The sequence below is a fragment of the Ziziphus jujuba genome, chromosome 5 (genome assembly GCF_031755915.1).
Source record: "Ziziphus jujuba cultivar Dongzao chromosome 5, ASM3175591v1".
In the NCBI taxonomy this organism is placed as follows: Eukaryota; Viridiplantae; Streptophyta; class Magnoliopsida; order Rosales; family Rhamnaceae; genus Ziziphus; species Ziziphus jujuba.
The window spans coordinates 13190433-13204493 of record NC_083383.1 but is presented as its reverse complement, the minus strand read 5'-3'; the positions used below and the strand labels follow the sequence as shown (position 1 = coordinate 13204493).

The window sequence follows — 14061 nt, the reverse complement described above, 5'->3', positions numbered from 1 at the left end:
GGGGCAACACATTAACAAATAATGTGTTGCTAAAAGTGTCGATGCATCGCTAAATAGGCGACTCTATTAATGTGTCGCTAAATAGACGATTCTATTAATGCATCGTTAAATAGTCAACTCTATTAATGCGTCGCTAAATAGGCGACTCATAAGTGATTAATATATTTAGTAACGTTATATGAAACAGTCGCTAATATATTTTTAGCGACATTGTTGTAAAAGATCGCTAAATAATATGTCGCTATAAGTGGATTAATAGAATGCGTTGCTAAAAGTCAATATGCATCGCTAAAAACTAAAAATAGGCGACTTTCATGCTGCGTCACTTGTTGTCTTATGGATTGAGCGATAGAACGTTAGGCGACACCGTACGATACGTCGTTGTTTATTTTGTGTGATGTATTTATTGCATCATTTATCAATATGATTCTAATAGTGTCTTTTACCATATGATGAGAAGTAAAAGCTTCACCTGAAGTAGTATATGTTTGTCCAATTAATGGCTTGTGTAATCCAACTTTATGAATAAAATTGCCTCAATCATGATTTGGATTACCAAACAAAGTCATCTAGGCCCGACTTACGTCTCTTTGCAGGTGGAATATTAATTTTGAATATAATGAGATATATGGAGAGAAAATTTCACCATCATATCATAAGATAGAATTCCAGAAACTATAAGCTATATATTTCTCCTCCATTGCTTTTCCCACTATAACTCATAAAATGTTCTCAAGACACACCTTTATTTATTTATTTTTTAAAAAAAAATGCTTTTATTAATATTAAAAATAAAAAAAACACTTTTATTGATTAAAAGTGGCTTTGCCACTCACACTTTTATTGATAGTTAACTCATAAAATGTTCTGAAGAGAGACTTTTATACAAGTTTATGACAAGAAATTTCGTTGTGATTATTATTATGAAAAAAAAAGGAAAAAAAAAAAAGTCATTCGAAATACAGAATCAAAGTATATGTCTTCCTTTGATCCCCAAAAAAACAAAAAAAAAAAAAACAAAAAAAAAAACAAAAGAAAAAAGATTGTATATGGCTTCCTCTAATTTAATTACTAAAACAATAAAAGTCAAAAATTATTAAATAATAATAAATGTAACCACGCTTTTCAATTTTGCAGCACGGAAATGTGGCATATGTTCCACTTGTGATGGCTCCATGGCAGTTATTTTGCCACGAAAGGAAAGAAGGAAAATAAAAAGCTTATTTATTAGGAGTTAATAAAAAGTAATTAATTTGACTCTAACATCTTAACAACGTGTGGCCATAAGCACATTGGTATCTCCCCTTGGATGTTGTTTTCCCATGCACTATTTTATTATTATTATTTTAGGGTCAGGATTTTCTCATTCACTATTGACCATACCATCAATACTCTCCTTGATCAATCAGATATTGAATTTTCAACCAATAAAACCCATCTCTTTTATTTAACAGAAAATAAGCTAGATTATTTTTTTATTTTTATTTGGTTCAGATTAAACACTAGCAGAATTGATTGAAAAATGTCTGTTGTATCTCTCTGAAGACACATAAAAGCTTTTTTTACCCGGTCTCTTTAGACATGAACGTTGCATTTAAAAACAAGTTCCATTGGGTTTCCAAGAGAACAATGTTAATTTTCCATTTTGTTGGGTTTATTTGGGCTGGTCATAATCAAACTTGTCCAAATATAGGAAAACACAGTTACAGATGAGGGTAATTAGCATTCAGCAGAACAAGTATTTAGCACGTACAAAAGAGAGCAACAGCAATGAAAACAACGAAGGAAATTTCGAGGGAAATAAAAAAAAAAATTGTAATTATTTTTTAATATAGTAACTGGAACTTTTGCATTTATTTCTCTGGGACCAACTTGGCCATTCATTTCCAATTCCGTATCTTTCACCAAGAAGAAACACAGAGAGAGAGGTTTGTCTTATCTTTCACAAATTTCATTGGCTCTGGAAGGACCAGCAATTATCATTATCAACCACCATTCATGGCAGTTTCTCCACCTCACAAATTTTGTAACATGTGAAACCCCTTATCATCTCCTTCAATCCATCTCCAACTCTGCTAGTAATTCCATTGTTATTTTCCCACCTGTTCGTAGCAATTTCTTACCATCTTTTTCTTTTTCTCTTCAATAATGGAAAGTGGTAATTCAGAGAGGAGGAATTCCAATGCCCAGTTGTTGGAAGAACTTGAAGCACTCAGTCAATCTCTATACCAATCCCACACTTCGGCTACTCGAAGAACAGCTTCTCTTGCTCTACCTCGAAGTTCAGTCCCTTCAATCTCATCCAACGATGAGATTGGCACAGCCAAGATTGATGCTAGACCCAACAAGCCTCGGAGACGTTTGTCACTGTCTCCATGGCGTTCTCGTCCGAAGCTTGACGACGAAAACGAGCAGAAGGATCAAGACAGGGCAATACCAACAAAGCAGCCAGAGCTCAAGGAGTTGGATGAAAAACCAACTTCAGCAGAAAAGAAAGGAATTTGGAAATGGAAGCCAATTCGTGCTCTTTCACATATAGGAAAGCATAAACTAAGCTGCTTGTTCTCTGTTGAGGTTGTCACTGCACAAGGACTACCATCTTCAATGAATGGTCTTCGGCTTTCAGTTTGCGTAAGGAAGAAGGAAACAAAAGATGGTGCAGTTCAAACAATGCCTTCAAGGGTTTCACAAGGTGCTGCTGATTTCGAAGAGACTTTGTTTGTTCGTTGCCATGTGTATTGCAGTCCAAGCAATGGAAAGCAGCAGCTGAAATTCGAGCCACGACCATTCTGGATATACTTGTTTGCTGTTGATGCTGGAGAGCTTGATTTTGGAAGGAGTTCAGTGGATTTGAGTCAGTTGATTCAGGAATCCATTGAAAAGAGCCGCGAAGGTACACGAGTTCGACAATGGGATACGAGTTTCAATCTTTCAGGGAAGGCAAAAGGAGGAGAACTTGTTCTGAAACTGGGTTTCCAGATCATGGAAAAAGATGGTGGAATTGGAATTTATAGTCAGCCTGAAGAAAGGAAATCAGGTAAATCAAAAGCTTTCTCACCTACGTTTGCCCGAAAGCAATCAAAGACATCTTTTAGTGTGCCTAGTCCTAAACTGTCTAGCAGAAAAGAAGCTTGGACTCCTTCACAATCAGGAATCACAGCGGATCTTCAAGAAATTGATGATTTGAACCTTGATGAGCCTTCAGTGCCGTCATCTTCAACAAACATTCATGACCAACCAAAAGAACCAGACCCAAAGGCTGAAGACCTTGATCTTCCAGACTTTGATGTGGTTGATAAAGGAATTGAGTATCAAGAAAAAGAAGATGATGGAGCAGAATCGGTAAAGTCCGTTGGAGAAAGGTCAATAACAAGTGAAGTTGTTAAGGAAATTGTGCATGATCAGGTCCATCTTATAAGATTAACAGAGCTTGATTCAATTGCTCAGCAGATAAAAGCTCTTGAATCTATGATGGGGGTAGAAAAACCTGCCAATAGAGATGAAGAAATTGGATCACAGAAACTAGATGCTGATGAAGAAACAGTTACCAGAGAGTTTATCCGAATGCTTGAGGAAGAAGAAAACAATGAATATAAGTTCAACCAAGTTGAAATTCCTCATCTAAATCTTGAAGGAGCAGAGAACTCTAAAGAGTCTGAAGCTGATGTTTACCTGCCTGACCTTGGAAAGAACTTGGGCTGTGCAGTTCAAACTAGAGATGGTGGATACTTAGCCTCCATGAATCCTCTGGATACTCCAGTGGCAAGAAAAGACACACCAAAATTGGCAATGCAATTGTCAAAACCATTTGTTCTTCTATCAAAGCAGTCAATGAGTGGGTTTGAGCTATTCCAAAACATGGCAGCTGTTGGGTTTGATGAACTGAACTCAAAAATTTTGTCTTTCATGTCCATGGATGAACTCATGGGTAAAACAGCTGAGCAGGTAGCTTTTGAAGGCATTGCTTCTGCAATCATACAAGGGAGAAACAAAGAAGGTGCAAGCTCGAGTGCTGCTCGAATAATTGCCGCAGTGAAAAACATGGCGAACGCGATGAGTGCAGGAAGGAAAGACAGGATCTCAACAGGGATTTGGAACATCAATGAAAACCCATTAACAGCAGAGGAGATTCTGGCATTCTCAATGCAGAAAATAGAGTCCATGGCAATTGAAGCTCTGAAAATCCAAGCTGAAATAGCAGAGGAAGAAGCACCATTTGATGTGTCACCCCTGAATATCAACAGGGGAGGAAAGGATTACACTCACCCACTATCTTCCTCTGTTTCATTGGAGGAATGGATTAAAAAATACAGCTTGACAAGTTCAGAAAATGAAGCAGAAGGGAATAATCCACCAGAGACTATAACAATGGCAGTGGGTATCCAGCTGAGGGATCCACTGAGAAGGTATGAGGCAGTTGGAGGACCAATGATAGCACTCATATTTGCAAAGCTTGCTGATGAGAAGAAGGAAGAAGATAAATGTGAAGAGGAAAAGAGATTCAAAATGGCAAGCTTGCATGTTGGGGGATTGAAGGTGAGGACAAAAGGAAAAAGGAATGCATGGGATAGTGAGAAGCAGAGACTGACAGCAATGCAATGGCTGGTTGAATACGGTTTGGTGAAGACAGGGAAGAAACCAAAACATGTTCCTTCAAAAGGGCAAGATCTATTGTGGAGTATCTCTTCTCGTGTAATGGCGGATATGTGGCTCAAATCCATTAGAAACCCGGATGTCAAATTTGCAAAGTGAAAAAAGTATGATATCTATGTAATTGACTCCACGGAAGACGGAATACAGAGAGTAATACATTTTTTTTTCTTTTTTTTTTTTTTTGTATTTATTATTATTATTTTTTGCCAAAACGGATACAGAGAATAAAGACACTTTGCGAATTGTGAGTGTTATTGAGACTTTAAGATCCCAAGAATAATACAAACGACAAATTATGCAGCTTCCCATGTAAAGTAATGGGTGTATTTTAGTTTTTCAGCATTATTATTTTTGTATTGTTAAAGAGCAAAAATAACTAAGAAATTACAAAAAATAAAAATAAAAATAAAAATAAAAAAAATCCAACATCGTAGAGATTTGTAGGGATTAAATTAGAAGTATTATAACCTAACCTATACATCTGAATCTCTGAGAGGAAGTCTAATGCTAACAGTCTCAAAGCATTAAACAAATGGGATTTCATCATTTGACCATTATTATTGTTGTTGATATTATTTTCTGAAAATTCCAAAATAACTAAAACCCATGCAACTAATAAGTAAAACTGAACATTTTTAAATGGGATGTCATCTTCATTCATCTTAAACCACGTACGCCTTATTTGAGCCCTTTTTCAATCAAAACTAATTAATTTGATCAAAACTTAATTAAAGTATTTTGTTTTGGGAGACAATCCAGTGGTAATAGTTTTTGCTTCCTTTAAAAAAAATAATAATAAAAAAATTGAATTCAAATTCTTCCACCTTAATATTAAAAAAAAAAAAAAAGTAGTATTTAAGAAACATTAAACAAATGACAGACTGATAATACACGTCCAGAAGTACAAAATGTAGGGGTCACCTAAAAATTGGCAAATGTTTGAAAGATTGGTCAGTAGGAATAGTTTTGACAATGAAAGTGTAGCCGAACCAATTAACCCGTGGTTAATATGATCCATAGATGAGCAGAAGTTAGTGCACTGAGCTACGTTTCTTTTGTTTGGGCAGGGAAAAAATAGGAGCATGTTTCTGTGAGTAGTGGATGGTTAGACCCCATCCTTTTTGGTTGGACATGGTAGCCATAGATGATGGATGAGTTTCTATGTCCTTGTAAAGTTTTTATTTATTTTCATGGTGTGAAATTGAAGTATATATATGTTTGGCTTTTAATTGAATATGTTGGGTTTTGTACTACGCTTTGATGTTCCATCCCATCCATGCTGGCTTCAAACATAATTCTTGAGTAGTTACCCTGAAATAAAATTTAATAAAAAAAAACATTATTCTCGAGTTCAATTATGAAAGCATTTGAGATTAAAACATACAATGAATATCAGAAGGATGCCCAAGATTAATATATAAAAGAAACGACCAAAACTTCTCAAAATACATGATGGATTGGATGGTAAATTATATTTGTCGACACTTATAACCATTGAAATTCTTTCCCTTGTGCAACTTATTTAAAAATATGATTTTATTTTTTGTTAAGCTCATATTTAAAGAAAAGAGAATTTTTTCATTAAATGTTTTGTGAAAAGTAAAAGTTTCTTTTATATAGTATGGATCGTTTAAAAGACAATAATTTTTAAAGAAATGATTGTTAATATTTATCTTTTGTGATAGTATCGACGATGGTTCTTCAACAACCATCGTCAATACCAGTAAAGAAAAAATTGTCGATTCCGGCAAAATATCGACGACAATGCTGGTTTTCGACGAGCATCAACACCAACGGTGGGGGGAAAAAATATCACCGATTTTCCTGCCTCTAACCGCAGCCACCACCGCCACTTCTTCTTCTTCAGATTTTCCATTCAAGTCCCTTACTATCTCTTTTCTCTTGTACGTATGAATGAGTCTGCGATTAGGTTTTCTCCATTGAAATGTTTGGGATGCGAGGGTTTTGCTTTGTGTTTATCAGATGGTGCCTCATCGAAGAGTTTAATTTGTGGGTCCCACAGAGAAAAAACACATTCATTTAATGCTTCCAATATTGAACCCACTTCTTCAATATTTTCGAATGAAAAAAAAAAAAAATTAAGACATTGGTAATATTGTACTTCTACAAGGCTAATAGTTTAGATGAATTATGTTTTTTACTAAAAAAATTAGCCTTTTTTTAGCTTATTAGTAATTTATAAATAAATGATATGCCTTTTTTAAACTTTTCTAGTATTGAAGTAATAAATTGGAAACTAAAGTCAGATTTTTATTTTTTATTTTTTAATGCCAATACAAATAGGGAATCGTCTATTTTCTTTATTAATATTCACAAAAAGACTTTTTAAATAAATATGCTTGGTATATCCATAATCATATAAAAAAAATTTCTAATATAATGAATTGAAATATCCATTGTTATATTCACAAAACATCTTTATATAATCATCAATTTGAAACATTAAAGAATTACTTTTGATATTGATGATGTATTATAAATTATATTTAAGAATTTAATGTATTTGTTAATTTTTTTATACTTTGATGCTAATAAACACTGTATTTTCATTATTTAAAATAATTTTTAGTATTTATAAATTATTTTATTATCATAATATTCTAATTATTATATATTTTTATATTATTTTACTATATTAATAATCTCATCGATATTTCCATCGATATCGAATTTCTATCAATATTTCCACAAAATCATACACTTGACATTTCCATTGATATCAATATTTTCATCAATGGTCAATACTGAGATCCGCATAATAAAAATCTACAGACATCCGTACCTTAAACAAACTATATATATATTTTATTATTTACAAACATATATAAAAGCACCTCAGATCATGTCTGATAATAATTTTAGCATTAGTAAGTTTTTTATTAATCGTTATTGTTTTCTTAAAGTAAAAAAATACATTAACATTTTAATTTCTTAAAGTAAAAAAATACATTAACATTTTAATACCACTTTAATAAAATATTTTATATTCTAGTTGAATCAAATAAACTTTATATAAAATTAAAGAAACCATCAATATATTTTTAAACTTAAATTTTGATACTATCTAAATGCACCATCAAAATCGATAACTAGATAGAAATAAGTTTTTTTGAAAATAGCTTGTTAGAGAACTAGCATTTTAGATTTTTATTTATTTATTTTTTGGTAAGATGAGAAGTTTAGAACTAGCGTTTTCTTGTACAATGACATATCTCCAAATATCTATCTCCCACATTTAAAAAGTAAAATAATTAAGTGCTCTTTTATCATTTTTTTCCTTCTCCAATAAATTTCAAGCACCAAACAAAGGCTAAACTAATTAGCAAGCCTTTGACCTTTTGTGGATAGTATTGAACCACGGAAACTAATTTATGTTCCCTTTCCGGATAATACGAGTCACATCAATTTATTAACGATATCATTTATTTTGATCCGCCACACCCTATAGAAAAAGAAAAAAGCAGTTTTTTTTTTTTTTTTGAGCTTTAGTAATTTTCCCTGCAATAATACAATTGTTGGTCTAATCTAATCATGTATATATCAATATGATGAGAAATCAGAAGTCAATTATCAAAAGCCCCACGGTCTAGAATAAACCCAACCAAATGGAGACGGGTCTAAGCTTCATGCCCACTTAAGACCATAAGCAACAATATAAAACGCAAGATTTTCAATCGTATATTTGCTGTGAAGCAAACGGAGCCACACTTCACCACCCATCTTCTTTGAGATTTAGAATTATTATTATTATTATTTTTTTGTTTTTGGGTCCAAAAGATTTTAGTATAGTTAATGATGAATTTGGGTGAAGATTTCCATGTCTTGTCATTTTCGTCTACTACATAAAGAACTTTTTTCCAACATCCACAGTGGTCCAATTACAAAGATCAATGGTCCCATATCTAAGAGCAAATACTAACAATTGGGACAAATTGCCCCAATCGAGGGGACTACTTAACAGATTAGGCCAATCATCTTCGCACATGTATCTTGTCTTGCACGTGGGAAGTATCGTTATATTTATGAGTATCCATGTTTGGTGAGTCATGCCGTCCCACCACTCCTACATAGATATATTTTATGAATTTTTTTTCACCATTATTAATGAAATTGGTTCTCCCCCATTCCCCCCATTTGAATGAGTCTTTGTTATCCATTTTAATTGACTTTCATTTTATAGTTTGATACTAATATTACAGCCTAAGTATAAAGAAATTAGTAGTAAAGTTATTACTTTCTTAGGTTCAGTACTTAAACATAATGTTGATTTTTAAGTGAAATTGAATTTTAGAATTCAATTTTTAGAAAATTAATTTTCTAAGAATAATTTTTTTTCCTATAATATTTGGTTTGTAATATGCATCTTAGGAGTTGAAAGTAATCAAATAAATAATTGTATTACAAATTAAAGATAAACTTGCATTTTTAGAAAAATCCCTTTAACTAATTTTTTAAGGATTTTCAAAATGATATTTCCAAAAATAGATATAATTTTTTCACCTATTTTCTTTTAAATCGAGAATTAGATTCCTGTTTATATTTTCTTTTATCTCTAAATAACTATGTAAACAGAAAAATTTTTATTTTTCAGTTAAATTATATTCTCATTAACTTTATCATTTATCAAACATTATTATTTTTACCATTTAGCAAACATCACTATTTATCAAACAGACCTTAAGTAGTAATTTTGAATTTAAATCCCTGCACGCTTGTCTAAAAGCTATTTAGGAAACTTGCAAAATTTGATTCCTTTTGGTGAATTCCAATTTGAATTGTGCGTGGGAAGCAAGTAAGAAACCGGAGAGATATTCTATCAAGAAGACAACTACAAGACAAGTTTCAGCAGCATAAGGAAAGGGTCCTTTGTGGCCCCCAGTGGCTTTGCTTCATTGTTTCCCACTATGTGCACCCTAACATGGGTCTTCTCAGTACTCTTTGATATGTACAAAGAAAATTCACAAATTTCTCTTATTCTTTATATATATATATATATACATACCATTCATCGTGAAACCAAAGCATGCTTTCAAGAATCCTTTTACAGCCTGTACCATTTATATAAAGAATAATGAAGAATAAAGAAAACGGAGAAAACACAATTTTATGTAGTGCTGAAAAGTATAAAGAACCACCCCCAAAGAGTTTTTCATGAAGCAAAGAAAGCACAATTTTATGTAGCGCTGAAAAGTAACAATTTTGACTCTATACCCTCTCAATAATATATGACTTTACAGCCACTTTGGGTGTTATACTGCCCACAGAGAGAGAGAGAGAGAGAGAGAGAGAGAGGTAATATGGTGGAGGAAAAACCTCTTTTGTCACTTTCTCTCTGCTTCCTTCTTTTATTCCACGGTTCTCTTCTGTGTCAGATTTCTTATCCAACCTTTTCTCACCTTGACTCCTTCCACTTTGCTGCTGACGTGGCACACGTTCCCTTTGTTGGTTCTCTTCCATCTGATTAGCTGGAATAGATGACCAATCCGCTTCCGCCATCTAAGTGAAGAGGCACGTGGTTTCCCATGCTCTATCACAGTCTTTGACTCCTTGTTGGTCTCCTTGTTAAAGCTGTGATTCCAGGACATATTGTTGCAGTTTTCAAGGGCTACCTTAGAGACTGTGTTTTTTTCCCATGAAGCAACACCATTCTCTTCAAACTTGATTGATATGAATGAATCTGTTGAAAAGTTGAATTGGGTTTGTGATTTTGGGTGGCAAAAGTTAAGATAAAAAACAGACTTTGTTGTAAAATGTGAAAAGTCATCACAAACAGTAAAATTTACTGTATCATGTGGATATGGTCTCTAGACAAACGAAAATGTCCAACTAAATCATGAATTTATGGACACAAAAATTACATTTGAGCTATATTTGGGAGTGGTAAAATTCACAAGCATTGACACAAATCTTACTGTATATAAAAACATTCCAAAAACATGATTAGTGAGAAATGACATCAAATAGATATGGAAAATGGTCCAAAGGGCCCCTCCTAGATTCTCACTGCACCAATCTGCAAGATTAAGTGAAAAGTAAAATATAGCTAACCTAGCTAGCTTTTTTATCATAGCCAGAAGAAAAATATGTTAATTAATTAAAAGAAAGGGAAAGTATGCAGCTTTTTGAACATGTTTGTCAAACTAGTTGATCCTTTTTATGGTCTTATAATTGATCAGATTTACCAAACATCATTAAGTCATTAAATTATATTTTGTTCTTCACTAATCTTGAAACAGTACTCCAAAAGTAAATCATGAATGATTTAACTACTTTCAGTTTGCAGACTACAATCGCTTCAATTGATTTCAAGGCCCCTTACGTGTTTAAAACCTTTTTTTTTTTTTTTTTAAGTGCTATTTTTGCCAAAAGGGCTTGAATCCCACCAACTGTTTCTGTGATTTTGATGTAGTTTCTCTATTCTTTTTCCATGGCATTTTATATTATAAATTATCCTCAAACAAGTGAACAACTCCATGTATATATACACCTTTGTAAAAGGAGAAAACAAAATTCCTCTAACCAGCCATATTTTCCCTCGAATTTTTTCACTGCTCGAGAAAATAGTCACACGAGAAACTACAAGCAAAAATTTCAGAAACAGGGTTTTTTTATTCAGATTTAAAAAAAAATAAAAAAAAATGAAGGAATTTTTTAGTGAAAAAAGATGGGTTTTGTAAACGCAAGGAAGTAGTATAAGAAAACAGTACCTTCTTGACTGGTGGAGACATCATGATCAGAGTAATCGGATTTCCAAGGAAGAAATTCAAGCCGATTGAGAAAAGAGCTGAAAGCAAAGATCTTCGGGAAGGAAATGGAGGGCTTCTTATTGTGCATGACATTTTGAGCCCTGTAAGAAGCTCTTGCTGTTGTTGCTGATGAATGGTGGTGGTGGTGGCCTTTTCTGGAGGCCAAGATCAGAAGCCTCTCATTCAGGCACAGTGGACAAACACCCACAACAGCTTCACTGGGGTGGAAATAACAGTAGGAATTTTCTTCTCTGTAGCCATTCATGTTCTTGTTCTTGTTGTTGATGTTCGAGAAAGGGGTGTGAAGAAAGAAGGAAAAAAAAGGAACCGAAGTCAAAAAAAATGTGTGACTTTAAAAGAGAGAATATGTTCTGGGAAGAATACAAATAATGTATGAAATGAATTTATATAGTGGGAAGTGTGTTTTTTTTTTTTTTTGTTTTTTTTTTGGCGTAAATAGTGGGAAGTTATTTATGGTTTAAAAAAAAAAATGCTGAGGCATAAGGAAGATGGACATAAGCTTATGTGGCCCACCAACAATATCAATTTGGGAAGTATAAAATGAGAGTATTTTCGTTGGATATATATTATCCTATTTCTTGTGCTTCAAGGACACCCATTTTTAATTACCAAAAAAATAAAATAAAAAAATAAGGACACCCATTTTTTTTTTTTTCTAACTTCATGGTTACCAAACAAAAAGGACACAATTTTAAACTGCCTGATTTTACTTGATCTACTTTTCACCTTGGATTTTCAGCCAAAAAATAAAAAATAAGTTCACCTTGGATAAGTTCTAGATTGAAAAAAAGGGTTGAAATTCATCTTATACATACTCCTACAACTTTTTCTTCTATGTTTTGAATGGATACTCTTTTCTTTCTTGTTATTCTTTCTTTCTTTCTTTTTTCATTATCTAGTAATTTGTTAAGTAGGAAAGAGAACATTTGGTCATTTTTGTCAAATATTGTTGAACATCTAACTACAAAAGTTTTTCTAACCCGAACCATATCCATGTGAAAACCAAGTATTAGTTACTGAACAGTATAAAATACGGACTGGCTTTATTTACATGATAGTTGGGTCAAAATTGGCGACTCGACTTGGATATAAACTTATCGTAAAAAATGCAAAGAGAGATAAGGAGGAAAAAAGGTAGGGTGTTTAGGTCCTAGAAAAAGAAGAAAGTTTGGTAGAGTGTCCGGCACATTCATAGAGGCATCTTGTAACCTGTGTGAGAGTAGAGTAGGAGTGGCTTTCCTAATTATCTTTTAAACTTAGGATATTATTGTGGCTTTCATTGCATCTTGGAAAAGCATGTTCTTCAACACCTTTCCCTATTCACCAAAAAATAAAACACCTTTCCTTCAAGCTTATGCTATATCTTACAAATAATTACCCTAAGATCATGATCTTTCTTACATTTTTTTTAAGCACTATGTCCGTTATGGTTTTTTTCAATATTCATTTTCATTTTTTCCACTACTATATGGTTCTCCCAAATACATGATGTTGATCTTAGTGGCTTTATATTCTAGCATGTCTAAATTAAACCAAAACAAACCTTTAAAATTTCATAATTGGTTCAAACCACAGTGAATTGAGAATAAAATCACAACCTATATATATACTATTTCTAGCATGATTGCCTCATATGGGGTTTGCCAAGTCCCTATCCTAGCTAGGGAACTCCAAAAATTATACGGAGTTTTCAGGCATGTCTTTTTTACTTCTCCTAACCCACTATATAAGTAAATCGAGTTTTCTTCAAAAAAAAAAAAAAAAAAAAAAAAAAAAAAAAGGGGCAAATCGAGTTGCATCTACTTATTCATATTCCTGGATTTCCCCTACTTGTATACTTTTGGAACACTTTCTCAACGACCTTAATTCCGACACTTGAACAAAATACTAATATCATACCATATGTACTTATATATGTAATATATACATAAATGATATTTTTTTTTTCTTTTTTTTGGTTTAGGAAGTTCCACCGTTGTCGTTAGTTCATGCACTTGTTCCTTTTGGACACATTGTGGTGTGTATGTGCTCTGATGTGGGGAAGAGGAGGAAAAAAAGAAAAAAAAAAGGAAAAAAAGAAAGAAAGAAAGAAAGAAAGAGACAGAGAGGTATGGTAAGTACTAATATGAATGAAATGGTAAAAGGGAGGAGTTGTGGGGGGTGGTGGTGTGGGGAGGTGGTGAGTGGGCGTGAAACTCCTAAAAGGCTTTAAAAAGTGATGGAAACAAACAAACTAATGGCCACATGGTGTATAAGAGAGAGTGGGGCAGTTTCTAATTTGGTTGGCTTTAAGTAAGGTTCACATCATGGACCAAAGTTGGATTATAGGTCTCCTTCCTCTCCCCACTTCTTGTTTAGTCTTTTCCATACTCTTATATGCATCTCTTTTCCCACCTATAAAGTTGATTTTTTATAAAACTTTTTTTGGTTTCCTCCTCTTTATTTTCTTCTTCTTCTTCATTTCTTGCATGTAAAAAAGATTACACAATTTCGTATGTAGGCCAATCGAGTATTGAACTTTAGTAATCGCTGTTTTAGCGTCAAGCTCTTTGCAGAATAAACTATGCAAAAGTGAAAAAGAGGGTATACATATTTCAAATAATTAAAAAAACAACCCAAG

The 14061-nt window shown here is 33.0% G+C and overlaps 2 protein-coding genes across 2 annotated transcripts; one reads left to right on the top strand and one right to left on the bottom strand.

Moving 5' to 3' along the window:
- The first annotated feature begins 1819 nt into the window (after window positions 1-1819).
- Window positions 1820-4967, top strand: LOC107421036 (protein PLASTID MOVEMENT IMPAIRED 1). The gene has a single exon (XM_016030167.4). The coding sequence runs from the start codon at window positions 2149-2151 to the stop codon at window positions 4750-4752; it is 2604 nt and encodes an 867-aa protein (XP_015885653.2). The 5' UTR covers window positions 1820-2148; the 3' UTR covers window positions 4753-4967.
- A 4653-nt stretch (window positions 4968-9620) lies between these two features.
- LOC107421050 (uncharacterized) lies at window positions 9621-11827 on the bottom strand. The gene is made up of 2 exons (XM_016030186.4): window positions 11382-11827; window positions 9621-10351 (listed from the first exon to the last, which is right to left on the bottom strand). Exons 1-2 carry the CDS (start codon window positions 11683-11685, stop codon window positions 10020-10022), a joined length of 636 nt encoding a protein of 211 aa, XP_015885672.2. The 5' UTR covers window positions 11686-11827; the 3' UTR covers window positions 9621-10019.
- Between the last annotated feature and the right edge of the window lie 2234 nt (window positions 11828-14061).